This window comes from Micromys minutus, assembly GCF_963924665.1.
Source record: "Micromys minutus genome assembly, chromosome: 21".
Lineage (NCBI taxonomy): Eukaryota > Metazoa > Chordata > Mammalia > Rodentia > Muridae > Micromys > Micromys minutus.
In genome coordinates, this window is record NC_137956.1 from 38,845,820 (window position 1) to 38,872,915 (window position 27,096).

The 27,096-nt window shown below is 52.0% G+C and overlaps 2 protein-coding genes across 2 annotated transcripts; one reads left to right on the plus strand and one right to left on the minus strand.

The window, feature by feature from the left end:
* Window positions 1–26,034, minus strand: RNF123 (ring finger protein 123). The gene is made up of 39 exons (XM_080934024.1): window positions 25,975–26,034; window positions 24,490–24,666; window positions 24,130–24,214; window positions 19,452–19,534; window positions 19,252–19,346; window positions 18,863–18,917; window positions 18,690–18,775; window positions 18,315–18,401; window positions 18,056–18,123; window positions 17,781–17,906; window positions 17,268–17,382; window positions 17,083–17,187; window positions 16,614–16,739; window positions 16,405–16,497; window positions 16,260–16,333; window positions 15,487–15,604; window positions 15,187–15,286; window positions 14,946–15,007; window positions 14,714–14,785; window positions 14,381–14,501; window positions 13,708–13,809; window positions 12,204–12,310; window positions 11,761–11,959; window positions 11,134–11,279; window positions 10,825–10,908; window positions 9,997–10,104; window positions 7,852–8,029; window positions 7,164–7,238; window positions 6,817–6,904; window positions 6,645–6,732; window positions 6,474–6,558; window positions 5,155–5,294; window positions 4,877–5,065; window positions 4,712–4,787; window positions 4,402–4,486; window positions 798–940; window positions 573–667; window positions 387–472; window positions 1–307 (listed from the first exon to the last, which is right to left on the minus strand). Exons 2-39 carry the CDS (start codon window positions 24,569–24,571, stop codon window positions 187–189), a joined length of 3,948 nt encoding a protein of 1,315 aa, XP_080790150.1. The 5' UTR covers window positions 24,572–24,666; window positions 25,975–26,034; the 3' UTR covers window positions 1–186.
* AMIGO3 (adhesion molecule with Ig like domain 3) lies at window positions 955–4,179 on the plus strand. The gene has a single exon (XM_080934025.1). The coding sequence runs from the start codon at window positions 1,705–1,707 to the stop codon at window positions 3,229–3,231; it is 1,527 nt and encodes a 508-aa protein (XP_080790151.1). The 5' UTR covers window positions 955–1,704; the 3' UTR covers window positions 3,232–4,179.
* Window positions 26,035–27,096: the final 1,062 nt, after the last annotated feature.

The window sequence follows — 27,096 nt, forward strand, 5'->3', positions numbered from 1 at the left end:
TGTATGGAATAATAATTTAATGCTCACTGTAGCCTGGACCGAAAGTCAAGTTCAGGCCCTCCTCAGTGAGGCTACACACAGGCAGATGGGTGGAAGTGGTAGGAGCGAGGGTGATGGGGAAACAGGGCCAAAGGAGCTCATAAATAGGGCCCGGTCTGCGTCTGATGGTGGAGCTTCCAGGATGGCTTAGGCAGCTGAGGTCGTGGCACTTGTGTTGGCTGCCTTGTCCCAATCCTCTACAGATACAATGGTGGCTTTGCAGAAGAAGCAGTCCTTGTTGTTCATCAGGTGCTGGTTGATGCAGGCTCTACAGAGGGGAGGGAGGAGCGCTGCCCTGTCTGTCCTTATTTACCTCCCACTTATTTGCCCCCATGGGGCCCACTTACTTGCAGGATTTGTGACCACAAGGCTGAAACACAGCAGAGATGGGGTGAGCATAGCAGATTGGGCAGAGGTCCTCTTCATTGGTGGGCTACAGGGTAGAGAGTGAAGAGTTGGGGCCAGATACTTACACCTGTCCTGGTGTTTACAGATTATTAAAATGCCACGTGCCTCTGTTATATCTTACTCACCAGGGAGGCAGCTGCTGCCTGGGCAGATGCAGCGGTCAGGTGAGCCAGCATCCGTTCCACCTGGGCCAGCTCCTCAGCACTGATGTAATCTGTATCTGGATTAGTAGTGGGTAGTATCAGGGCCCCTGTAGTCCTAGAACTCGGTGCCTCTTGAATACTCCCAGGCAGGAAATTTGCTATTGAGGATCCTGCAACTGTTCCCTGACCCACCCCTGGTTCACTTACAACTCTGTAGAGAGAAGCGTTTCCGGTCAGGGGCAGGCAAGGCAGTGCCAGGGGCTAGGGGCTCTGGCTGCCCCAGGAGATAGCATATTGAACGAAGCTGGAAGCAGGGATCAGCCAGGAGCACAGATGTGGCTTGCTCTGTCCTAGATAGGGGAGGGTACACAAGTAGTAGGAAGGCTTTGAGCCCATGTGAAAATTATCTCCACATGGGGAACGGTGACGGTCCAGAGGCCTCATTGTTATGCCTGCATTCTTCCCACCTTATTCTCACCAACCCTCCCAAGTTCTGGGTCCCGCAAACTGTGCTTGCTATCAAATACAATAACTTGAATTTGATGCCCAAGATCCACAGAAGAAAAAAACCACCCTCACAAGTTGTCTGACTTCTCCATGAGTACCCACATACACACAAATACATAAATCTGAAAGGAGAGGGCTGAGGACTCCACCTGAACCTTTACACACTCATTCTTCAAGAACTGAAGGACTCCCCAAGTTCTTCTGCTCTTCTTCAGAGGGAAGTCAGGCTTTCACTCAAGCAAACTGGGGCCCTCTGGTGGCCACACTGGCTTCTCAAGTACTAAGGGACATGGCTGCTCCACCCCTTCACCGCGGGAGCCAATGGGAACTTGGGTTCCCGCCCCTGAGTGGTCATTTCCTAGCTAGTACTTAGAATCCAGTCAGAAAGCTCTTGGAGAAGCTAGCGGAGCTGGAAGAAGGGCTGTGGCCCCACCTGACAACCCCAGACCAGAAGAGCAGGGCGAGCCAGCTGGGCAGGTGGAACCAGCACTGTGCCTCTCAGCAATGGACCACAGGGAACCCCAAGCAGCAAGCCTTACAGAAGTAGGTGAGTCTTAGAGCTACTGACCTGCACGGAGCTGTCCCCATCTCTTCCCTGGTCACTGCCATGGCCTGCCTGGTGCTCTCAGGCATACTACTGTGCATGTTGGGTGCTGGATCAGGCACTTCAGATTTGGAGGATGTTCTGCCTCCTGCTCCCCACAGCTGCCCCAATAAATGTATCTGTGCTGCTGATGTGTTGAGCTGTGCGGGTCGTGGCTTACAGAACTTGCCAGTAGCACTGCCTCCCACTGCCACAGAACTCGATCTGAGCCACAATGCACTCAAACGCCTGCACCCGGGGTGGTTAGCACCCCTCTCCCGGCTGCGAGCCTTGCACTTAAGCTACAATAAGTTGGATGTCCTGGGTCGTGGTGTGTTCACCAACGCCAGTGGGCTGAGGATGCTCGATCTGTCATCTAATATGTTGAGGAAACTTCGTACCTATGACCTGGATGGACTGGAGGAGCTGGAGAAATTACTTCTGTTCAATAACCGCCTGATGCACTTGGACCTGGACGCTTTCCAGGGCCTGAGCATGCTCAGCCACCTCTATCTCAGCTGCAATGAACTATCCTCTTTCTCTTTCAACCACTTGCACGGTCTGGGGTTAACCCATCTGCGTACTCTCGACCTCTCCTCCAACTGGCTGGAACATATCTCCATCCCGGAATTGGCTGCACTGCCAACTTATCTCAAGAATAGGCTCTACCTGCACAACAACCCACTGCCCTGTGACTGCAGCCTCTACCACCTGCTCCAGCGCTGGCGCCAGCGGGGCCTAAGTGCTCTGCATGATTTTGAGCGTGAGTACACATGCTTGATCTTTAAGGTATCAGAATCCCGAGTACGCTTCTTTGAGCACAGCCGGGTCTTCAAGAACTGCTCCGTTGCTGCAGCTCTAGGCTTAGAGCTGCCTGAAGAACAGCTGCACACACAGGTGGGCCAGTCCCTGAGGCTCTTCTGCAACACCAGTGTGCCGGCTGCACAAGTGGCCTGGGTTTCCCCTAAAAACGAGCTGCTTGTCGCACCAGGCTCTCAGGATGGCAGCATTGCTGTGTTAGCTGATGGCAGCTTAGCCATAGGCAGGGTGCAAGAACAGCACGAAGGCCTCTTTGTGTGCCTGGCAAGTGGGCCCCGCCTGCACCACAACCAGACGCTTGAGTACAATGTGAGTGTGCATAAGCCTCGCCCTGAGCCAGAGGCTTTCAACACAGGCTTCACCACACTGCTGGGCTGTATTGTGGGCCTGGTACTGGTGTTGCTCTACTTGTTTGCACCACCCTGTCACGGCTGCTGTCACTGTTGTCGGCCGGCCTGCCGCAACCGTTGCTGGCCCCGAGCATCCAGTCCACTCCAGGAGCTGAGTGCACAGTCCTCAGTGCTCAGCACTACACCGCCAGATGCACCCAGCCGCAAGGCTAGTGTCCACAAGCATGTGGTCTTCCTGGAACCAGGCAAGAAAGGCCTCAATGGCCGTGTGCAGCTAGCAGTAGCTGAAGACTTCGATCTGTGCAATCCCGTGGGTTTGCAACTCAAGGTGGGCTCTGAGTCAGCCAGTTCCACAGGTTCAGAGGGTCTCATGGTGAGCTAGACTGCCTGGGAGCCCCCACACAGGCCCCACTCCTGCTGCTTGCCCTGTTTTCTGCTGCAGTCTTAGAGAACTGACACGCTGGTGGGACGCACTGTGCCTGGTCCCACAACTGCATGTGAGCCTTGACTGTACTGTAAATTCTACTCACTGGTAAAGGGGCTGAGACACCCCCCCCCCCACTTGCTTCTTGCTCAAGACAAGGCCTCAGACTACTGGAGCCTGCTCCCCTAGGACCTCAGAGTGACCGAATGTCTCATTAAGATTACAGACCAAGCCAATCTGGTAAAAGCCCTTGTATCAGAGTCCTGGGACCACCCCCAGGAGTTAATGCAGATGTCAGGGTGTAGTATAGAAGAGTCAAACATACCACAGTCCCTTCCCCTGCCCAAGGGGGAGATGGCAGCTCAGAAGATTCAGCTCCCACTCTAAGATGGAAGGAGGAAATGAGCCTTCCCTCTACTGAAAGAGGACCCAGTCTATTGCCATCAGCCTCCTGAAAGCTCTGTAGCTCCTGTGGAGTCTGGTGGGCACGCATTCCTCCTACAAGATAGCCCTGCTGTCTTCAGCTAGGGCAGCTCCAATCCCTCAGACTCATAGCCCATCAGGAAAAAGCACAGATGGGTGGCTAATCTGGCACTCATGTCTCTGGAGAGCAGGAGGCTTCTCAAGGACTGGCACTCATCTTGACCTAATGGCTAAACAGAACCCTCAGTTCACGCCTCTGGCTCTCCCACTGCAGGTGGGTATGGAAGGTGATCAGTGCCTCTCACACGATGAGCTGACAGTTCTGTCCTAGATGACTACTACTAAGGCATTTTGCAATAAAAGTGGTACGTGTTCATTGCTGGGCCTTCCCAGATGGTGGGTAGCTTTGTGTGCTCAGCTCTTGACCCAGCAGGATGGCACTGACCATCAGAAAATACCATATCTTCCAAGTTTGGGGATTGATGCTCCTGCAAGAGGCATGGCTGAAAGCCAAGACCTCCTACCCAGCCAAAGCAGTTGCTGTTGACACCTGTTAAGCAGTTTCCACATCACCAGCTACTCCTTGCCTCGGTGTCCCAAATTAGATTCTGAAGTTCATTTTAAGACAAGGAATCAGGTTCTATGAGGCTCTGCCCTACCCCTCCTCAAAGTGCACACCCAGTTCCCATGAGAGCCAACACTCACTCTGAGGTTGGGCCGTGCACCAGGAGGCGTACCAGGATGCCAGTCACTGCCACCAGGATAGGGTAGTGGTCCACACTCTCCAGCCCTAAGGGGAGGGAAGGAAGATGAACCACTTACTTGGTTGGTTCAGCAGCAGAAGCTTCAGGCCTGGCTGACACCACTGACCTTTCCCACTATTTTTCCCACTTAAGGCAAGCTGAGCCTGGGAGTGTAGTAGATGCCCTGGTACTGAATGGAGAATCTAGCACAGGCTCCTGGCAGAGAAGCTAAGGCCTTGGTGTGCTGAGGTACGGGGCATCTAGATCCTTACCAGGTAGCCGTAGGGTAACTACACGGTCAAACAGGTTCCTCTCAGCTGTCACTCGGTTCAGCACCTGGTTCAGCAGCTGTGAGGGCAGAAGCCTATTGGTGGATGGGCAAGCGCACCACTTGAGTTATCCCCAGGCTCCTACCTTCCTTGTCCAGATGGACACACCTGTGCAAGACGCCGAAGCAGCATCTCGGAGGTAGGACAGGACCAGTCAAGGAATATTTCAGGTACCAGTGTGATGGTCATTTCCAATACTCGCAACAAGCTGACTGACAGGTCAAAGCAGGTGGCACAGACCTTGAGCTGCCGGCTGTCCACAAAGTTTCGCTCTAGGCGTTCAGCAGCCTGTTGAATCTAAATCGCCAACAGGTAGCCAGGTAGCAGAGGCTGTACAACATTGGTGCGCCTTGGTCTCTGCCCACCCCTTCCCCACCACAGCCCACCTCCTGGATCATGCCGATGAACTCAGAGAAGGCCCAGTTGAGCTGGTTAAGGACGCTGTTGAGGAAGCTTGGTGCCACATCGGAACCCTGTCGCAGCAGGTCTGCCATGTGCTGCTGCAGCAAGGTTGAAGGGCAGGGCTCTGGGGGCAGAGAAAAGCAACGTTACCAGGGACTTCACGACAGGACTCCTGCCTGTCCTCCTGGACCACCGCTTTAAGAACAAGCAGACTGAGCACATTCAGATCACAAAGGCAGAGGGACAGCACAGTACTGCTTGGGAGTTTAGGAGAAAGTCTGCCTCCCTCTTGCTGGGCACGCCACAGGCTGCAGGTGTTTCCACTACCATGTTGGCCTGATCTCAAGTCCTGAATCACATGCCTGTTGGGCAGATGTCAGATATAGACAACGTAGACTGTTCCCAGTAGTGTCAAGGCCGGCTTCATAAAGGGCCCAGACTGTGCCCTGCTGTCCTCTGCTGCCCTTGGTCTGGCCTTGGCATTTGGCTTAGGTGTTGAGCGCCAAGTCTGGGCTGGAAGGGCAGCAGTAACCAGAGCTCTCAGCTGGCCCGACACACCTCTCCAACCCTCTGATGCAAATCAATAGTTCCTGCACACAGGGATGTATCAGGCCCACTGCCCCTCCCCACTTTCAGCTCAGTTCCGTCCTAGAATCCAGGTGAAGGTATTAAGCAAGGAAGGACTTGCTGTGTGAGTCTGCACAAGACTTTTGGCCTCTCTGGAGACATCCAGAGACCAAGACACTGGGTGTAAGGCTAGAAACCGGTGATCAAGGTAAGGAATGTGGTGAGCCCCCTCTGCAAGCTGCACAGCCCAAGGTTCTGTCCAAGTCAGATAAAGGCCCTTGGACTAAGACGTTGAAAGCCTCTGTTCCCAGCCACATCTATAACCCCAATGGGTCCTGATCAGTTTCTAGCTTGTGCCCCATCTTGAATCAAGGGTCTGAGGCCAGAAGATAAAGAAGAAACACTTCAGGGATATAGCTGGTTGTAAGGAGGCAGGCAGAGGGCAGGGAATAGAATATGTCCCTACCCTCCATGAGCTTTCACTAAGCTGAAGAGGTCCTTTCATTGTTAATTAACTCTTCACTACAAGCCTAAAGGGAACAAAAGATCTTACTCTAGAGCATCCCTGGGCTGGGAGAGAGGAAAAATGAGAGCCCAAGGGAAAGATTAGGAGCCTGACACAAGCCCAGGTGGTAGGCTTGGAGGAGCAGGAGACTCAAAGATGCTGAGAGTAGCAGGAAAGGGTTACCAGCCTGTCTAGGGCTGTCACCAGGCCTGGTCTGACCTGAATACTCACTTTGGAGGCTGGGCAAATTGGCATCCTCTGGCTTGGTTTTCAGCAAATGTGGCAACCGTGTATAGCGGTACCCAAACCCACAGCCCTGGGGAGTGAAACAGTTGGTATCAGAGGGGCAGGGTGACATTTCTTTCCAGCGGGCCTTAGCTACTCCCCTCAGGTGAGGCTTACCCTCCAAAGCCGCACCAGGATCCAGTTGGTCTGGGCCCAGGGCCGTTGCTCATAGGGGGCCAAAAGGTTCCTCACCATGGCAATACGCCTATGAGGATGAGGGATGGCAGACATAGGGTGAGGCTGGGTGTGGCGCTATACAGTGGGGTACATATCCTCCCAAGCTACTCACTGCTCCTCTGGGATCCGTTCCACGGCCCGAAGGGAGTGTGGGTAGCACACGTAGCTGGCCAGGGCTTGCATCAGTGAGTCTCGAATGTCTGTCAGGATATGCTATGTCTCAGCAAGTCTCTGGCATGAGCCAAAAACCTCAAGCCTAATGCCCACATGGTCACCATTTAGGTAGAAAACAGCTTTCCAGCCATGCCATCTCACCCCCATTCCCATGGCCCTCTGGGACATTCCACCCACCCCCATTCTCCTGGCCTTCTGGGACATGCCATCTCATCCCCATTCCCATGGTCCTCTGGGACATGCCATCCATCCCCCATTCCCATGGTCCTCTGGGAGACATCTCACCAGTGCCTACTATTCGAGGGTCAGCAAAGTGTTTGGCAAGGATGGCAGCTAAGCGGGTCAGGGTCTCTTCATAACCTGCAAGAGAGAGCAGTGAGGACTGTGGCAGGAATGAGGGTTCCAGAGAAGGCATACCCTGAAGCCTAGGAGTTAGAGCTTGACCTGGGCTCTAACTCATTTTGGAATATGTCTAGTGACTCAACAGTCAAAGTCCCTTGGTCCCTAAAGCTCAGTCTTCAAAGACAAAAGTAATACCAAGGACTGGGCCAGGCACAAGAGAAGTGAGGGCCTACCAGCTTACAGACTACTCTGAGGCCCTATTGCTGGGCCCAGCTTGGATCAGTGATCTTAATGAAGCAGAGTAACTTATTGAACCCCAGCAAGACTCATTTTTTGCTATGCTTTACAAAGACAAGTTACTATGCCTGTCTCTCTTTCACTCTGTGACCTGTACCAGAGCAGCAGCATGAGGAGCCAGCTGTCTGTGAGAACACAGCAGCTATCAGCAACACCCAGTTACTGTCTTTGGTGTACCTCTGTTGCAGCTTCTAAGCCTGCGGGCATTAATTCAGTACTAAAGCTTGATGTATGTGTGTGTTTGGGTCGTGAAAATGAACCTGGGCTTGCCAAATTCAGTCTGCAGGTCTCTTTCTGCATCCCCCACTCCCAAAATCATGAACGGCCCTGTCACCTGGGAGCTCCTCCATGCTGTGAACAGGGCCAAAATAATTCTTAAGGGCACTGTAGCTGTTGATAGCCACGCTTAGGTAGAACTCAGGCATGAAGGCAAAGAGAGATCCTGTGCGATCCCCATGCTCGATGGTCCGTAGGCAGACACGCAGTAACCAGTAGATATCCAGCATTTTCTCCTGCAGGAGGCACAAAGGACACATTTACTGAGAGGGTCACAGGAACACAGGCTGGTCGAGGATTCAGGAAGGCCTACCCAAGGACAATGGCCTTACAACTAAGACCTGGACTGCAGGAAGTGTGAGCAATGAGCCTAAGGTGAAAGAACGGAAGTTCTTATCAGGCAAGAACCCAGCCAGTTCTCACTATGTCCCAAGAAGAACCTGTTATAAAGATGATGAGACTTCCCAGGACGAACAGACACTGTAGAGACACGTGGAAACAGGACTGTGAGGGGGCACAACGGCCTCCAGGCCTAGGACAGTAGAGGGAAAGATTGGATATCCAGGACTAGGGAGATGTTGACAAGCTGTGCTGCCCACACACCAAGAATGGTGTCCCCACTTCTGAGGCTGAAGGTCATGGAGCAGAGGATCAGGTACGGGGAGGAGGCAGCGCGGCTTGGCACGCTGAGCATGAGGTACCCGAGCATGCTACCCAAGAGTCTGTGTGGAGAGGGCAGGCAAATGTGGAACCCCAAGAAGAATCTGGTGGGGAAGGGAGGGCAGCCATAAAGGAGGCCCCATTCCTGCAGTGTGGCTCTATCAGGATTATGTGAAGGGGCCAGGACACAAGATGGTGCCATGGCCCAGCTCAGAGCAACAGTCTACACTTGACACCAGTTCTCTAAAGTGTTCCCAACCCCAGGACCGGAGAAAATACACAGAGGGATGAGGAATGGGGCCTGGGCCCATCCCTGGGCAGTGGGTACAGCGCCACCGCAGAAGACCCAGAGGATGACCCTGGGGCAGGATGAGAAGTGTAGCCGGTGCAGCCAAAGGGTCAGTGACAAGAGATGTGCTACTGAGGCTGGGGACAGACAATTTGTGAGCACTATCTCAGAGGGGGAGGGGAGCCTGTGCTTGACCAAGAGTGGGGGAGGGAAGCTAAGACAGCAGAGAGGAGAGTGCTGTGGGCAGCTGAGTCCAGGAAAGCACTCACACTTTAACAACAAACGGGGAGGGAGTGAGCGCTGAAGATGCAGGAAAAGGCAGCTCAGCAAAATGAGAGCTGCTGACGAAAACCCCGCCTTTGCATCATACTCGGGAGCCAAAGGCTGGACTCACTCTTGGTCTGAGATTCAGAACAAGACAAAGATGTCTATTGTTACCACTTCTATTCAACATAGCATTAGGGACTGCAGCCAGGAAAATTGGGCAAGAAATACAAATATAAGGCATCCAAAATGGGATGGGAAAAGAAAAGCCACCTCTGTTCACAAATGCTGTCTTATGTTTAGAAATCCCAAAGGTCACACACACAGGGAGAATTAGAAACAAATTCTGTGAAGTTGTAGGATACAAAATGAAAACTATTAAATATTGCTGAAAGAAATTAAGGATACAAACAAGCAGAGACATCTCCATTCACAGGTTGTTAGTGTGACACTGGTACAATATCAGTGCTGACCAAAGGAATCTACCGCTTCCAAAACATGGTTGAAGAAATGGAGAACCAGGACTAGAGAGGTACCTTGGTGGTTAAGAGTACTACTGGCTGCTCTTTCAGAGGACCGAGGCTTGATTGCCAGCATCCACAAGATGGCTCATATGGGATAGCACCTGAACACGCACATCAGCCTTTACTGGATGAATGAGCAGGTGAAAGAATGTGAGAAGCAGCCAGAGACTTAAGGGGCAGCAGGTGAATTAGTGAGGAACAGATGCAGAGAAAGTCAGGTTCAGGGAGGGCCAAGCAGGCATGGGTAGAGCGTTCAGTGCCTGAGAGGAGGGGTTAGCAGAGGAGGCAGGTAAGGGCAGAAATGACCCTTAAGTCACAGGCACAAGGGAATGGCCTCGTGAATAGGAAAGGTGCCAGTGTCCCTAGAAGGCAGTGGTCCTTAAGGGTCCTGGTGCAACCTTGCCCAGCCAACAGTCAAACATAGAGGCTGAAAACATCACATGCTGGAGGGAGCCATGCTACTCACCTGTGAGTAGACGGTGGCATGAACCCAGGCAAGCCTGCGGCTCAGGTGGTCCAGCTTTTCTGAAAAAACCTTTTGGCTCTTGGTTAACTCTGCAAGGATATCCTTCCTCTGACCCCCAAGGAGAAAAAAGACAATCAGAGTATGGCCTCACGTACGTACATCTCTCACCAGACAGTCTGGTGGAGGCTCTACTAATGCCCAAGACGAATTAGGGGTAAAGCTCCACTTTCCAAACTCATTTCTGCCAGTGCTGACCAGTGGTGACCCTGGGCAAGTCCCAGAACAGGGCCTTTGGCTAACCCCTCAGTAAGGCTGTACAAATGAGGGGTCTGTGAGCTTCTGGTGTGAGCATCCAGGACACAGGGTCAGACTGCAACATCAATAGCTGGCTAGGCCCAAGGCTTTGGTGACAATGGGAACAGAAGGCCTGTTAGGGTGGCCCAGCCCAGTCTAGGCATGCTGTGGCAGAGGGGCTCCAGGGACTGGGAGAGCCAGGCCTGCTTCCTGCTGACTCAGTGGCTAAGGAGGCACTCAGGATCCATGTATTATTAAAGAGGATGATGGCTTTGCATCAGCACTTAGTGGGCAGGGGTGGGGGAACCTTGGCCCAGGCTGCAGCTGGTCGATGGGGCTCAGGTTATACAGGCCCCTCAGCCAGCTTTGCTCTTAACACTCGGCAGTAAGGGCAGGGACAACGGAAAATGTTGGGGCAACCCCAAGACCAGATTTCCTTTGTGGGATGCCCCAGCATACTTAAGACCCTTCAAGTATACTGTCTCTATGCAACACACTTCTATCCCAATACCCACCTCCTGGTCCCAGCCTTACCCTCTTAGGGCACCGACGCAGCTTGTCCTCTGTGTCTCTCAGGGCCATCGCATACTCGTTGACATCATCAGACACACCTACCATCTAGAGTATTGAACACCACATATCCAGGGTGATCCTTGGGTACCTTAACTAGGCTTTTAAAAACCCAGTCTGGACCTAGCCTGTAAAGTTCCCAAAACTGGGCCTCTTCCTACAAATGTATTACAGGTCATGGCCAGGCAGTAACATGTATGTGTGCACCAGCACCGCGCAGGCAAGTGTGGAAGTGTTCGTGCTCCCCACCATGAACAGATTGACAGTGCAAACCTTGCCCAGCTGCTGGTGAACGCTGAGATTATACATCATGACTGTGCCGTCCAGGACTTCCAACAGTGAGTTCTCTGTAAGCGGCTGCTCCGGCTCTTCAGGAGGCCTCCCCAACAACAGACCCTCATTCCAGTGGCTGCCCTCAACTGGGGAGCAGAGCACTGAATGAGAGCCAAGCTCTGGTGTTCGCTTTTGGTTTGTTTGAGACAGCATCTCACTATGTAGAGCAGGCTGACCTTAAACTCACAGAGATCTGACTACCTCTGTTTTACTGGAGCTGGGACTAAAGATGGCACTGCTACACTCAGCATCTGTTTTTTCTTAAATATTCACAAGCTCCTGGGCCTTCTAGGAGGAGAGGGAATTCCCTCTCTCTTCTTTGTCCAGAAGGGGAGCTTCAGGGAGAACGGGTCAAAAGAGGGTGGGTGCAGGCCAGGGCCCTGCAGCACCAGGACCTATTTTTGTAGTATTGATTTCATATCTTCATTGTGCTTCCTGTGCCCTTGGGATGTGGCCAGACCTCAAGGTGGTAGAGAGTGAAGGGGAGGAAGGGAGTATCTGAGCTTTGCCAGAGATAAGGGGTTGCACACAGCAGAAGGTCCCACAGCAGCTCTGCCCAGCACTTACTGTCCTCACGGGTCCTCTGTTCCACGTTCAGCGAGCGAACTTTTACTTTCTCCATGGTGCTCAGAAGCCTCCGTGGGGTCATGAGGCTCACTGCTGCCGTGCTGAGGAAGCGGTTGGCTCGGCCCAGGGTTGGAGAACTGAGCCAGCCTGGCCTGGGCAGCGGCAGGGCCCCTCCGATGGCCAAGGCTTGCACGGGACGCTGTGGTAGAGAAAGGGGATCAGAAGCTAACCTGGCTCTCCAAGACTAGGGCCTATGCAGAATTCTCTTGATGCACAGGGTTGGGGGACAGGACAGGGAGGGGTCATGTCTCCATCTGTAGCCAGGGAACTTTTCCGGTAAGAAGGTCCTTGCCTACATGGAGAAAAGCTGTACCCTTGTCATACCCCTGCCTACAAGATGAAGGAAAAGGCCACATGAAAACTGCCTGTCCCTACTGCCACACCTGGGCTGCTGAGGGCGCCGGCTCTTCATCCTCATCCAGGTCATCCATGGTGGCTGCCTGGAGCTCCAGGGGGTCAATCACGATATTGGCTTTGGAAGCAAGGTCATCTGAGAGACATGGCAGGATGGGAAACTTAGGGGGACAGTTCTGAGTGGTGACAGCACGGTCAGGCCAGGCAGGCGAGCTTCACAGCTTACACCCACTGCGCTTCCCTTAATTTTCCATCTGTCTATGGCTCAGGGGCTCCTCCTCTAGCTGAGAATAGCAGCAGAAGGCACCCCTCATTAAAACAGCCCCGTCGTGGATCTAGAGATTCCTGTCTCTTCTGGCTCCAAGACTGATGATACCGGACTGCTCCATATACGAGGAGCCCTTCACCCGTCACCTCACAGACTCTCCAAGCACCTATCCAACTTGGGCTTTGCTTCTCGATGGGTCTGTAGGTAGCTCCAACACACCGGACGTGCCGTCTCAGCCTCCGCAGCCCCTCCCTCACCCGTCTCATAGCTTCTAGCATAATCAAGGTTATCCAGTGCTTACCACCCCTGCTTCCTTGGCGAAAGCCCCTGTCCTGTCAGCTGTCCCCCTGTAGGCAATCCTCCCCACTTCAGCTGTCAGGGGGAGCTTCTCATAACACAGACTCCCCAACCTCAATCAGGCCTCCCAAAGCTGTCCATGAAGGTTTGCACCTTCTGCGTGGCCTGTAAAATCCTCAGACTGGCCTCACACCCCACAGTTCCCTGCCTCAGACTTCACCTCCAAGCCTGTCTGTAAGCCACGGTGAGATGCTTCTTAGTTTTGTTGTTGCTAATTTTTAACACAATGTTTTTAGATTTATTTTGCCCTTTTACTTGTATGAGTGTTTTCTGTGTGTGCACTGCGTACATGCCTGATGCCACAAAGCTCAGAAGAGGGTACTGGGCTCCCTGACACCGGTGTTTCAATCATTGTGAGCTGCTATGTGGGAAACAAACCTGTGCCCTCTGCAAAAGTAACAAGTGCTCACAACTGCTGAGCCAACTCTCTGGCCCTTGTGTGCTTCTTTTTAAAGTAAGGGACTCACTATGTAATCCTGGCTGGCCTGGAACTATATAGATCAGGAACTAATGGAGATCCTCCTGCCTCTACCCTCCTGAGTGCTAGGATTAACAGTGTGTGCCACCACAATCTGCCTATATTTGGCATTCTTTCCCTTGGGTTCACAGTACCACAGGCCCTTTGCACTGGAAGTGAACTGTGTTCACCAATGAAGGGCGCTCAGACACTGCAGGCCCCTTACCAGGATTCTAATTCTGTGCTGACATATCTGGCTGTTATTTTGTTTGTGCATGCCTACCCTCTCTTGTGCCCAGGGAAGGCATTGCTAGCTAAATACAGATACAGCCTAGCAGGTCACCCTGTCTGAACAGTTAAGAAAGACTTGGGCACCCTCTGGTGGACACAGGATGGCTCAGCAGCGCAGCACAGCAGACTCTGAGGCTGCTCCTACGCAGCCTCCACTCACCTTTGAGGGTCTTTCGAAGGTGTGAGAGAAGGCCCCCGAGGCGCTGAAGGTCGAAGTAGTCCACCTTGCCATTATAGAAGATCTGGGGTGGGATATAAGCCTCTGCAAGGAGTCAGGGATGGAGGCTCAGCAGGAAAACTCCCCAGAGCCGTATCCTCTAGCCTTCTGACCTTGGTTATCTACAAGCCTCTGCCTACAGCAGAGCCAGAACCCAAGCCTCCTTGTCTCTCCCACTTCCTGCTGTTTTAGGTTAATGCCAACAACTGTAGAACTTGGGGTGGAGGGAATTCTTGGCAGCTGGCTAGTCAAAAGAACAGAAGGACAAACCATGAGATATCCCCCAACTCAAAGTGCATATCCTGTCTCCTACTGACCCCTGGGGACACTGTCTGCCCAAACACAGGCACTCCAGTAACCCATTCAAGGCAGCGGCACAAAGGACTGCACAGAGATCTGGGTGCCAGGTCTGAGGAAGGAAGCCTGTCACGGGCAGGAGTGTTTGGAGGTGGTCAGACAATGCAGGCCCAAGGCCTCAGAGTGTGGGGCTCCAGAAATGGATGTTACTGAGCAGAAGGTCCAACAGTTCCCACATACAGCTCAGCTCTCTACAGCCCCAGGGGCTACTCTAGGCTGCTTCAATCCAGCTTTGCAACCCGGGTTTGCTGTTACTCACCCTCACTAAAGGAAGCACGGGGGTTGGAAGCTTTGTATTCATCCCAATAGAAGCGCAAGGCAGACACCAGTCGGTGTAGGAAGCAGACCATGTACTCAGGGGGGCAGAGCACGGGTGTGTTCTAAGGGCATATGACAGAACATGTACTGGTGCCAGCCCAGAGCCCAGCTCATTCCTCATCCAAGGCCATACCCTGGGATCCCAGGAGGGAGAGGCAGCAGAGGACGGAAGTAGGTGAAGCAGGTGTGTGGCAGGCTGAGGTGCCAGATGCCCAGGGTGCAGCCCCTGTAACACAGTTGGGAGCCCACAGTGGCCACCCTGGAGGATACCTACCCCTCGGCCGCTGGCATTCTCCTGCAGAAACTTTCGGAATTTTGTCAGAAAGATGTACCGAGAAGCTTCACCCTTCAAAGGATGGGAAAACAAGACAGTGCTGAACTGTGGATTCTGCACCTTACCCTGTGCCTTACCAGACGAACATAAACCAGTCCTACTATCTAGGGTCAGGGCCCAAAACAGCATACCTCCAAGCCACAGACCCACGCAGGAGTCTTGGGTCACCTACCCCATTGTCATCTTTATTGTCCAACAGTAGCTTCAGGATCTGGACCTGCAGTTCTTCCACCACTAGGATGCGGCAAGAAATATGGCCCTTAGGCTCTCAGGAATGGTAGCAGACAGATTTGTCAGACCTCCACCACTCAGGTACCCCAAGCCTACCCTAGGTATGGTCACCACCAACTGTTCCTCTTAAGTACACATACCCCCCGCCCCCGTCCCTACCCAAGGCCCGAGGCAGGGCTGACCTTCAATGCGTTTTTTGAGTCTTTGGCAGCCACGCTCATAGGCTCGCCTCCGCTGACGCTCTTCGGTGGTCTCCTCCTTTGCTTCCCGACCATCTCTGCCCTACGCAGGGGCAGAGAATGGGAGACAGTGGGGTTTCCTAGGGACTGACTCACACAGGACTACTTCACACAGAAAAGCTCTCACTCCAAGGACTTCAGGAACCAAGGCAAAAGAGGCCTCGGGTGCCTGGTGCCGCATGCCCAGATATGCTGGGTGGGCTCTCAGTGTACCAGCTCCCATCCCACTCCAGGTCTGCCCACCTCCCTGCTGGATCGATGGGGCCACCAGGTGGTGGGAATGAGTTCCTTCAGGCCAGCCTCCTCCACACGCAGGGGACTCTTAATATAAAAGAAGACCACGGACCGGAGCATGTCAAAACTGGTAGTTAAGGAAGAACTTGGTTCTCCAAAGAACCTTCTACACACCCTCATGAGCTCTCTCCCAGAAGCCCACCTTGATATGCCCACCACAGCTCTCCCAACATCAGAGGTACTGATTTCACCGTGTAAATGTTTCCTAGATTGTAAACATTAAGAAAAATCTATCGTTATCATCAAATCGACAAGCGCCATGCTCAGCAAGGGTATGACAAAAGCTTGCCAATGGAATGTTGGTCCTATTTCAGGCCCCAGCTTTGGTTCCTACATTTCCTTTGGTCTCTACTAGAAGCTGAAAGAGACTAGATTAAGATGGTGTCTGCTTAGGCCTCCTGGTCAGCTAGCCTTTTTCTCCTCAAGAGAGAAAACCTGGAGAAGCAGGGAGGCTCCTCTTTAGAGAAGATCATGTCTGTGGCACACAGGAAAAGGTAGAGATGAGCTGAAGAGAGGCTACAGGGCCTTCCCACACCTCCACAGTCACAGTGAAGAATAGCCCTGTTTGGGCAGCCAGGCAGCTGCCTCCTCCCTTTTGCCTTCTCTGCTCTGTAAAGGGGTTGGGTCTTCTGAACCTTTCTCCAAACTCCTGGTCTGAAGAACACTGCCCTCTGCTGACGTTAGGAGACACTACATGGCAGGTCAGCCTGACAGCAGGATACAGGACATTGCTAAGCAGGAACTTGCGGGACTTCTCGTGTCTCAGGATGGACATTGTAAGGCGCAGGTAGTGGATCTGTGGAGAAGGGGTACTCAGAATAGGCGGGTGAGGCTCAGGGGTTCCAGGGCAGGGACAGATGCTCCCACCTGTAGACCCAGGTCTGGAACAATGGGCGAGAATCGGTAGAGGCGTAGCAGAGACATCATCAACTGCTTGAGGCAATCCTGTACTTCATAGTCCTGGGAAGAGATGCTAGGGCAGCCATGATGGGGGCCTTTTAAAAGATCCTACCATACCTCCCTTACCCATGATGGAGTCTGATAGCCTGGCCTGAGCCTGAAGTAAGAAATCTTACCTCCATGAAGAGCCACAGGAGGTCCAAGATCTGGTGTATCACAGACTGTGCCTGCTCAGGGGTGCCCTTCTCCACAATGCCCAGCAGGAAGCTCATTAGCACAGCCTCCACCAGGTATACCTTGCGCTGCAGCAAAGGGCAGGCAGTAGTAAAGTTGTGGCCTCCTGCTCTACTCAGGAGAAGCAGGCCTCAGACACCAAGTCTAGAGTCCTTCAAGCTGAGCCCCTCCCAGAGTCTGACTGACGGACAAGAGGAGCTCCTGGCCCAAAATCTCTCTAGGGCTTTGTTTCCTGTCATATCACGGCTCTTCTTTCCTAGGATGCTGTCCTTAAGGTCTGAGGGCTGTGGTTATACAGAACCCTGGCAGGTAACAAGCTGGGTCTTGTGCACCTGAGCACCTGAGGCCCTGGCGCATCTACCAGAAGCACATCTAGCATGCCCCCTCTTGCCTTCCCCACCATCTCCTCACCAGCAGCGGTGCAAAGTGCTGGAAGATGTGGGCCAGTGTGAGAAGGACCGTGGGCTGCCCTTGCAGCTGCCACTCAGAGCTCTCCTTCTCTACCAGCCGCCCTTCCTGTTGGGTGGGGAAAAGACAAATGAGGGGAGGCGGACTAGGGTGAGACCCCAGCTCGCCCAGCCCAGACCCTGGCTCACCGCAGGGTCCAGCTCCACACTTAGCACTGCCTGGAAGCAGCCCAGCAACCTCTGTGCCCGGACCAGGTCAGCAAACGGAGGGTCCTGCAGGGGCCGGAAGCCCGCAACTGGGTAGGTGCCACTGAGTTAAGCCAGCAATGCCGATCTGAGGCTTAGATACATTGTTCCTCTCCTTTGTTCCCTCCCTCCCTCCCTCCATCCCTCCTTCCCAACCAGAGCTTAATCAGAGGTACAAGCTGCAGGGCACCCCCCAGTCTGCATCACACTTCTCTGCCTGGGGGGGCCGCTCTGAAGGGGAAAACTCCTTTGTCATGTCATGCTTACCTCCTCAATGGAGACAGCTAATGGCATCCCAACTTAAAAGGACTTTTGTCCTTGGACCAACCAAAGCTGAATCTTGTGTACATACTGCAGCAGCTAGGCCTGCCTGCCACCAGCCCACAGTGCTCCTGGGGTAGGGAGACCCGTATCCTAGATGCCAAGCCACCCACAGACACCTTCCCAAAATGATATCGCAAAGGTCGGCTGCCAAAGTTGAATGCCACCGACTCCTTGAACGACAGGCTGATGGCTGGGAAGTACGCCATTCCTAGGCCCCTGGAAAGGTTCTCGAAGGCAGTGCCCAGTGACACACCGTTCCTGGGGGAGAAAAAAAGGTAGGTCTATAAGCCAGTACTAGAAGGGTATGGCTGCCCGCCATTGGTCTACTGAACTTGCCCTGGTTCCCTTAGAGGGAGCAGGAAACTGGGTCAGTCTGGCTGGGTCTGTGGTAGGGGGAGGAGACTCACAGGCAAAAGGACAGAGTGCCATCATCCAGATCAATCAGGCAGCTCACAATGTCCCCCGCTGCCCATGCCTGCCACAAAAGGAAGCCTCACAGACACACAGAAGCACAGCAGCCTGCCTGATCCGAATCCCAGTTGCATTTCTAGGACCACACAGGAAGGACACAGGAGTCTCCAAACCTCTGACCCGTCCCTGGGACCTAAAATTCTTTAGGACTAGCCCACGGCTCCACCTAGGGATGGTTATGAGGTTGGCCCTCACCTTGCCATAATTAGTTGTGGTCACGTTCCACTTGCGCACTCTGTTCCCGTCATAGGCATAGGAGTTGTGTGTGTCTCCAACCCCTTCCTAGAAAGGAACTGCTTGTGAGGTCTGGGGAAGATGGGTAAGGGAGGGCCAGAGCCCTCCAGTTACTAACCTAGTACCCTAATGGCTCTAGAGAAGGTGTGTGATATGTTTGCGAAGGAGCCAGAGCAAAGGGTTGTGTATTAGTTGCCCTCGAGTAGAATGGAGCATATTCTGTCCTCAGTGGGTGACCCCAGATCAGGCAGGCCTCTGAGTGGCTCTGGGAGCTGTCCCTGCTCTGAGGACATCTGCAACAGACCTCTTTTGGGAGAGCCCCTTCCCTTGCTGTACCTCCTGATTGAAGCGGCAGTTGATGGTACACCAGCCGATCTGCATGAGCCCCTGGGAGGAGATGAGCACCTCGTAGACCCATTTTCCTACAGAAAGCGGTGTCAGGCCCAGCAGGTGGATGAAGACTGCCATTTGCCTAAATCTCTCTCTAAGCCTCAGTGGAGTGAACTCACCTTTGTACACACATGTGGTAGAACGGATAGTGCCAAAGTTGCTGTGTCCAATCACCTGGATAGAGAAAAACGTGTTGTCCCTAGCTGAGTTAGCGCTGGGGATACAAGCCTGTCATGGGCAACAATGCACTGTGTCTGGCTGAGGCAGGAGAAATGGCATCCATGTCTAGAGCTTCTGGGACAGGCGTGATTGGACTCCAGGCTTTGCTGAAAGGCTTTGAGGTAGTGACCGCATCATGGTTTCAGGAATATGTCAGGGGTGTTAAGGGCTGACGTCATGGTGTGGAACAGTGTCTAGGGGTGTATGGCCACCTCCATCAGGATAAGCATAGAGATGGGGCCGTATTGAAAAGAGCTGCACTAGGGGCCCATGACACATCCCCACTCACCCCCAGGAGGTCATCGTCCACAAGGAGAAGCCCCTCAAAGCCTCCTGTGTGGTCCAGGACCACAGTAGATGGGCCAAGCCGGCCTTCAACTTGTTCTGAGAAGGGAAATGTGTGAAGTCAGGGATGGCAGGAGGTCTGACAGACACAAGGGAGACGTTTAACACCACATTCCTCACCCCCCTTCCGAGAACGTCCCATACCCTGGTTTTCCTCGCTGTCTTCACTGTCCACCTGTAGCAGCTGGTCCACATGCTCTGGCAGATTATGGAAGTTCAGCGGTTTCCTAGAGAGTGAGAGGATGCTGGGGGCCCACAAGTCCTTGAGCTCAGCCAAACAATAAGTCCCTGTCACCCTTTTCGTTGTGCATTGGAGGATGGCTGGTTAAAGCTCCAGAGCAGTGGTTCTCAACCTTGCTAACACTATTCCTCATGTTGTGATGACCCCAATGATAAAATGATTTCTAGGGCTGGAGAGATGGCTAAGTGGTTAAGAGCACTGACTGCTCTTCCAGAGGTCCTGAGTTCAATTCCCAGCAACCACATGGTGGCTCACAACCATCTGTAATGGGATCTGATGCCCTCTTCTGGTGTCTGAAGACAGCGACAGTGTACTCAGATACATAAAATAAATAAATCTTTTAAAAAATGATTTCTGTTGCTATTTCATAACTAATTTTGCCACTGTTATGAATCGTACTGTATAACCTGATATGCAACTCCAAAAAGGTCACAGCCCACAGGTTAGCCCACTCTAGAAAAAGAACTTGTCTGGTAAGTCACTGGATTAACCACTAAACTAAAATTTGCAAGCAGCGTCATTTGGCACATGTACCTCGGGGCTGTTTAAAAATAAAAAACGATCAGTCTCGTGTTTGTCTTCCAAGCAAAAGGACCAGAGTTCAATCCCTAGAACCCATGTTAAAAAATAAGAAGATTGGATGTGATGGCCTGTGTGTATAATTTCAGCACAGAGAAGAGGAGAGAGGTGAAATCTGGGTCTTACTGGTGAGCCTACTGTCTACTTAGCAAGTTCCAGGCTAGTAGGAGACCCTGCTTCAAAACATCAAACAAGCAAGCAAAAAGAGGACACTATTTGAGGCTTGACAGACATTTTCCTCCTGCCTCCACCCACACATGTTCCTTCACTCCCAAGAGTGAGTGCATGCACACACCCGAGCTTGAACTCACACCACTGTTCTAAGTCTTAATCCCCTTATCTATACACAAACAAAACAACAAGATAGCTGCATGTCAGGTGTGAAGATTTCAAGTACCAGCATGTGCTCCCCTTGTAGCTCATAACCTATCGTCTCTCAGACGCACCTGTATTGATTCTGGGTGAGAAAGTGAGGCAGAGATAAGGCTGGGAGGAATGCCAGCTGCCAAATTAGCCAGCACCGGGATTAGCTAATCTAGTCCTTAACCCTAAACCTGTGGTTGTTCTGGCAGCAACTTTCCCCACTACTCAGTCACAGGAGACTAGGCTGATCGTCATGATCTGGCAGTGCAAAGGGCTCAGGCCTTGAGAGACTGGCTGGTGGTCCTATACTTTCCTGTATTTGGGTGGCCAGCAGAATGCATGGCCCATCTACCTACAATCTTTGGTAGCCAAAGCCAAAAGGGCAGGACAAGTTTGGGTACCTGCCTAATCCCCTCAGCACTCAAGCCCTGAGTAAAAAGGGTCTAACAGGCTGGGTCTGGTCGCACATACTTTTAATCCCAGCACTCTGGAGGCTGAGACAGAAAAAAAAAAAGCAAGTTTGAGGCCTAACTGGGCTACACAAGCTGTGGGGTGAGGGGGTTGAGGAGGGAGAGAGAGAGTGCACTGACCTCTCAGCTCAGCTCCTAAGAATAGCAGGCAGTATTAAAGAGCAGCAAGACTTGGCTGAGCAGAGGCCTGATGCCCATCCTGATTCAGTCCACAGGCCGCCAGCACCTGTTCTACTTGTCTGCCTTAAACCCGCAGGCTCTGGAAGGGTTATAAATGAGCACCAATCCCCACAAGGAGGTTAGTTAATCCTCAGGTTCATGGGCCACATGCTTCCTGCTGTAAGACAGAACTGAACCTAAACTGAGGGAGGCAGATATGTGCAAAGCACCCTCCTCACCCCTGCTGAGCCCTAGGCTGAAGTCAGGAGCCAGCAATACTGTTATCCAGCCAGTAACTAGGAAGACTGAAGGCACGGTCTGAATACCCCAATACCCCAAAGGCTAAAGGAAGTTTCCTCAAAAGCCATCCTTTCAGGCCTGTTATTTCGGAGCAGTATGCTCTGTGCCAGTGCCAGCAGCTCATAATACACAGCAGTGGGCAGCTGCTCTGGGACGGCCTCCACGGAGGCACTGCCCGCTTGCCAAACCCTTGCGTGCCCTTTCTGGGATTTCCCAGGTCCTGGCCTAGAATCCTACATCTCCACAACCAGTGGCCCATGGCCCTGCCTCCTGGTGGCCACAGCACTAGCAGCAGCATCTGCTAGTGGTCACGTTGGGTAGAAATCAGATGGCTCTGGGAAGAAGCCTGAATCAGATGGGGAGTGGGGAGGTAGAGGTTGCAGGGGATAAGGGTGGACAATTGACCAAGAGCAGGCTGACCTGCTACTAATAGAACAGGCAATAAGGGTGTCTTTGGGGGCTTCCCAAAGAGTAGAGATTGTGAACAATAAAACAGTTACATGGTCCAGGGAATGAACACACAGGTAGGACATTCATGCTTTACTGCAGGAAAAAAACCTATGTGGCCCCATGAACAAATTAAGCTGGCAACAGTATCAAAAGTGCTTGCAGAATAGGCATGGTGCCCATATTTCCATCACCAGGGTAGCTAAGGCAAGAAGCTTATCAATTTGTGGCCAGCCTGGGCTATACAGCAATATCTTTTTTTCTTTCTTAAGACAGGATTTCTTTGTATAGCCCTGGATGTCCTGGAACTTACTTTGTAGACCAGGCTGGCCTTAAACTCACAGAGATCTGCCTTTTTCTGCCTGCTGACTGCTGGGATTAAAGGCATGTGCCACCACTGCCCAGCAAAATCACTTTTTAAAAAAACGTATTTTATGTATATGAGTACACTGTAGCTGTGCTCAGACACACCAGAAGAGGGCGTTGGATCCCATTACAGATGGTTGTGAGCCACCATGTGGTTGCTGGAAATTGAACTCAGGACCTCTGGAAGAGCAGGCAGCACTGTTAACCAATGAACCATCTCTCCAGTTCCCAATTTTTTTTTTTTATTAAGTAATTGTAAGTCAAATAGCTTAGCCAGTCCTGGGCACCATCATAGCATGTTACACAAGCAAAAGAGCCTCTAAAGTGTGCACAGTGGTCTGGGCTATGGCAGAACTCTGGCCCTAGAGGCTCTCCACCCAAATCAATTCATATAAGGGAAATATTCATGAAATAAGCATGATGATAAAGACAGAATTCTAAAGCTGGGCAGAGGCAGGCAGATTTTTGTGAATTTAGGGCCAACCTGGTCTACATAGTAAGTTCTAAGACAGCCTACCTACTAGTGAGACCCTACCTCAAAAAAATAAAATGAAAAAGAAAAGAATAAAATAAAAAAAGAAAATAAAAAAGAAAAGAATTCTAATTTTCAAAAATGTTTAAAAGTAAGGAATGTCTTCATGAGATTGACAGTAGCCATTGTTTCATAGGCTTTGCACTCACTGAGACACATAAAAGGATGTGCTCTCTTAAAAAGCACTCTTTCCAGGGAGAAAACAAGGGGAGCCTTGGGGATGGATCCAATCTTGAAACATTGCATTCCCACACGCCTTTAGTCCCAGCACTAGGGAAGCAGGCAGATGTTTGAGGCCAGCCTGGTCTATAGAGCTAGTTCAAGGACAGCCAGGGCCACACAGAGAAACCCTGTCTTGAAACACGCCCCCCCCAAATGTATGTATATATATAATTGTCAAAAACTAAATAAAAGACTTAAAACTACTGGCTGTGGAGCTAACAAGATGGCTCAGTGGGTAAAGGCACTGGGCACGCAAGTTTCATGAACTGAGTTCAGTCCCTACAACTTGTCCTTTGACTTCCAAAAGTGAGCTGTGTGGCAAGCACAGACTCCAAACACACACCAGGAAAGGGTGGGGGAAGTGAGAGCTAGACCGGGTAGGGCTACAATCTGAATACTTAGGTGCCAGAGGCAGGTGACTCTCACACCACCTCCAAGCTCCAGGGTCTACACTGGAGAATTCCAGGCCAACCTGTCTTACACAGTCTCAAAAGCAACCTTGAATATTTAAAAGAGCATATATAGTTTACTTTGTTTCAATTATTACACAATACTAAAAAAGTTTTTTTTTTTTTTGAGACAGTGTCTTCTCTCCCTGTATAGCTCAGTCTTGAGCTTCAGTCCTCTTGCCTCTAGTCCCAGTGTTCTGAGGTCTTGTTGTTGTTTTTTTTTAAGTCTGAATTATATACTATAGAATCTAAAATTATGTACATTGTGAGACAAAGAAACCAGAAAGAAATCACACTCTAATAAGTCACATCTAACTACAGGAGGTTTGCTTTGCTTTGTTTTAAAGTTTCTGCTACTTGTAACTTCTTTGCAGGTTAAACATAAATGTATTCAACTGGAGTTTCTATTATGTAAGGTCAGGCAGAGGCTACAAGAGGCCAGGGCAGAGTAGAGGTACAGAAAAGTATAAAGCCAGATGCTGACAGAGGCCAAGGGCACATAAATCCCTCCCTGGATCCCTGGAAAGAGCTACAGCTGTCTGGAAAGATAAACAGTCCAGAGGGCAGCTGCAGGCACAGGCCTCACAGCTGGGAACAGAGTGAGAATAGAACACCATGCCCTTCTCCATAACTGCAGTTTCCAGCATCTGGTCAGGCTTAACAGAGCTGAATGGAGCTATACACCCAACCATACCTGCTGGTGGCTTCAGGGGGCCCATGGTCAGGAGAGGAGAAGATGCGGTACAGGTAGTCGCTCAGTAGTTTCTCTTGTACAATGCCTGGGTCACCGATCAGAAGAGAGAAAAGAGGCGGGTGGTCAGAACAGTTTCTGGTCCCTACTGATCTCACAGACAGCTTGTCTTTGGCCAGCCACAAGGGTCAGAGGAGCAACCACACTGAGCTCTCTCTATGGGTGTCGGCAAAGAACTGGTCATAGGAACAAGGGGTATAGGAAGTTCCATGTTTCACTGGACCTGGGCCCTTGCTGCATCTGTCCCTTCCTTCTCCTCCCAACACAAAGTACATCCATCCTCCCTGCCATGCCAGCCCTTACCTGTGACCCTGGACTTCTCAGCATCTGAGGTCAGCCTATAGCTCTTTCGGGAGAAAGACATGCCAGCCCCCTTGGACGTCATCTTTCACCATTCATGGGCAGTCGATGGTCCTGGAGGCTGAGCCAGATGCAAAGTGTCTACTCCAGGCTCATCAATGGCCCACACTGACCTCCGTCCTGCAAATGGTAGGAAGGCTTGGGAGCAGGTGAGACTGAACCATGCAAATTCACACACATACTAACCCTAACCTAGGGCAGGGGTAAGCATGGGCTCCCAGCTTTCCACACAGGATGTTGGGTAGGATCTAGGTTGGTGTCAGGGACACTGTGTCCCACACTGTCTCAGTGCCCCATACAGGACCTAGTAGAAGACCGAGTGCAAAGTATGTTTGCTGAACCATAACTAAAAGCCTTGGCTCTGGGGAAATCAGATCAACATGTCCAAAGTGAGGTGGCCTTGAGTAAAAACTCCTATATTCACACCTTGGTCACGGAGTCAGTTCATATTCAAAAAGCGAGTCCTTATACCATGTTCCCTGCAGCCTCAGGTCCCTCTTATTCCCCAAGAGTAAGAAATGTCTCAAGCTTCCTCCTTTTTCTTATTTTCAGCCTTATTAGCTTTCTTGTACACACACACACCACATACCCTTCTACTCTATGCAATCATAGCCCTAGTCAAGATCACTCTATTGGTCTTCCTACTGCTGTCTACCCCTTAGGTAGCGTGTTGTTGCTGCAGCTGCGACAAAAACTGCATTAAGTCCCTGATGCCTGTCTCACTCTAGGGGTGTGCTACACAGCACGGTAGTCGGGAGCCAAGAGTGGTTAAGTTTACAAAGTTAAAAACGGAACTTTCAGCTTTGAGAGTTCAGTGATCACACATCACCGCCACAGGCACAGGAACTTCTATTAGCGCCAGTCCAGAGCTTGGCCTTCAGTCACTGCCTGAGCCAGCACTTCTTTTTCTGCAGCCTACTCTTATCACACCCCAAACCCTTGCCTGCCTGCATCATACCAGGCTCGGGAAGGTGATTCGGCTGCTGTGCCGCCCTCCGGGGACCCTCGATGGTCATCCACTACCTGTCCCTCTTATATCGGAACAATTGCAGGACTTATTGGACGCAGTTAGTAAGAACTGGAAGCCAACCTTCCAGACACACACTCTGGGTGTCAGGTGTAGAGGATTTAGAGGCGGAACCTGCGCCTGCCCCAGGGCTCCCTTGACACTCCATTATTGCCCAGCCCTTCTAAGAGATCCAGGCTCGGAACCGAACCGACTAAGTGTGGGTGGCCAAGGATGTCAAGGGCAGCGCACGCTCCCCCAGGTCGCCCCTGCTTGGCCCCAAGCTCCATAGGACCTGTCAGGCCAGCTCCCGCTGGGAGTCCTATACCGCACGCCGCGGCACAGTCGCATTGGATCGGCCAGGGGCCTCGAGGGGAGTCACCGGACCCGCCCGGCACACAGCCAGGCCGCCTCTCACTCACCCCCGGCCTCAGCCTCCGCGACCGGCTCACAACATCCGCCCAGCTTTTCGGCTACGGCACCCGTCCAGGGCCAAACCGCGTGCCCGCTAGCGCGCCGCTCCAGCCGCGCACGCGCATATGCACAGACCGCAACAGGCCCTTGCTGGCAGAAAAAAACGCCCCAAACCCCCGACTCCGACCAAGGTGTTTACCTGTTTTGCCCGATGGTCCAACGATTTCGACCCCCGCCTTTCCTAGCCCAACCGTAGCAGAATATGTTCAAATCGGTCCTTAGATCCACCTGCCTCAACTCCTACCTTGTTTGGAGGACTGACCCACATGCAACCTGAAGAAAGGCCATTCTGTCAGCAAATTTGCTACCTGTCACACCTGCGCACGCCCTCTCCCGACACCAGATTCAACGGGAAGGGTTGCTAAGCTTACTTGGAATGACACTTCTGAGAGGCGATGAGTGTTCCTAGGATGTGCAGCCAGGGGTGTGGGCTGAGTGGCTTACAGCTGGGACTCAACTGATAAGGCAGTGTGAACAGAGAGAGGCAGCATTGGGGCTGGGGAAATTATGTTCCTCACTTTACAGGAAGAAACTGAGGCCCGGAAAAGTATAATTTGGTGGCTGGAAAAATCTTGTCAACTCCTACGAGCAGTAGTATCTTTTGGCATAGAAGTGTCAGCGGTGATGGCAGCCACTGTGGTCACTAAACTCTTGAAATGTGACTAAGGGTAACTGAAAATTTTAGTTTTCAGCTTTGTAAACTTTAATTACATAGGGTGTGACTACTGTGATGTGCACCACGTCTCTACAGGAAAGCAGGCACCAGGGATGTCATGCGGTTTCTAGGGCACATGTAGTAACAACATGCTACCTAAGGGACAGATGGTGGTAGGAAGACCAGTGTAGTGGTCTTGGCTAGACTGGTGATTGCCTAGAACAAGCGGGCTCTGCCTCAGGGATGTGTAATGTTTCCACACAGAACCCTCCTAAGTCCTGCCTACTACACAAAGAGGGCTCTTGGGGATCTAGCTGCAGTGAGAAGGGCCTGGTATTTGACTCAAGCGTCTCAGGCCTAGGCTCCATCTAGCAATTGTCACCCAGTGTCAGTCAGGTTTAAGCAGGTTCAGAGA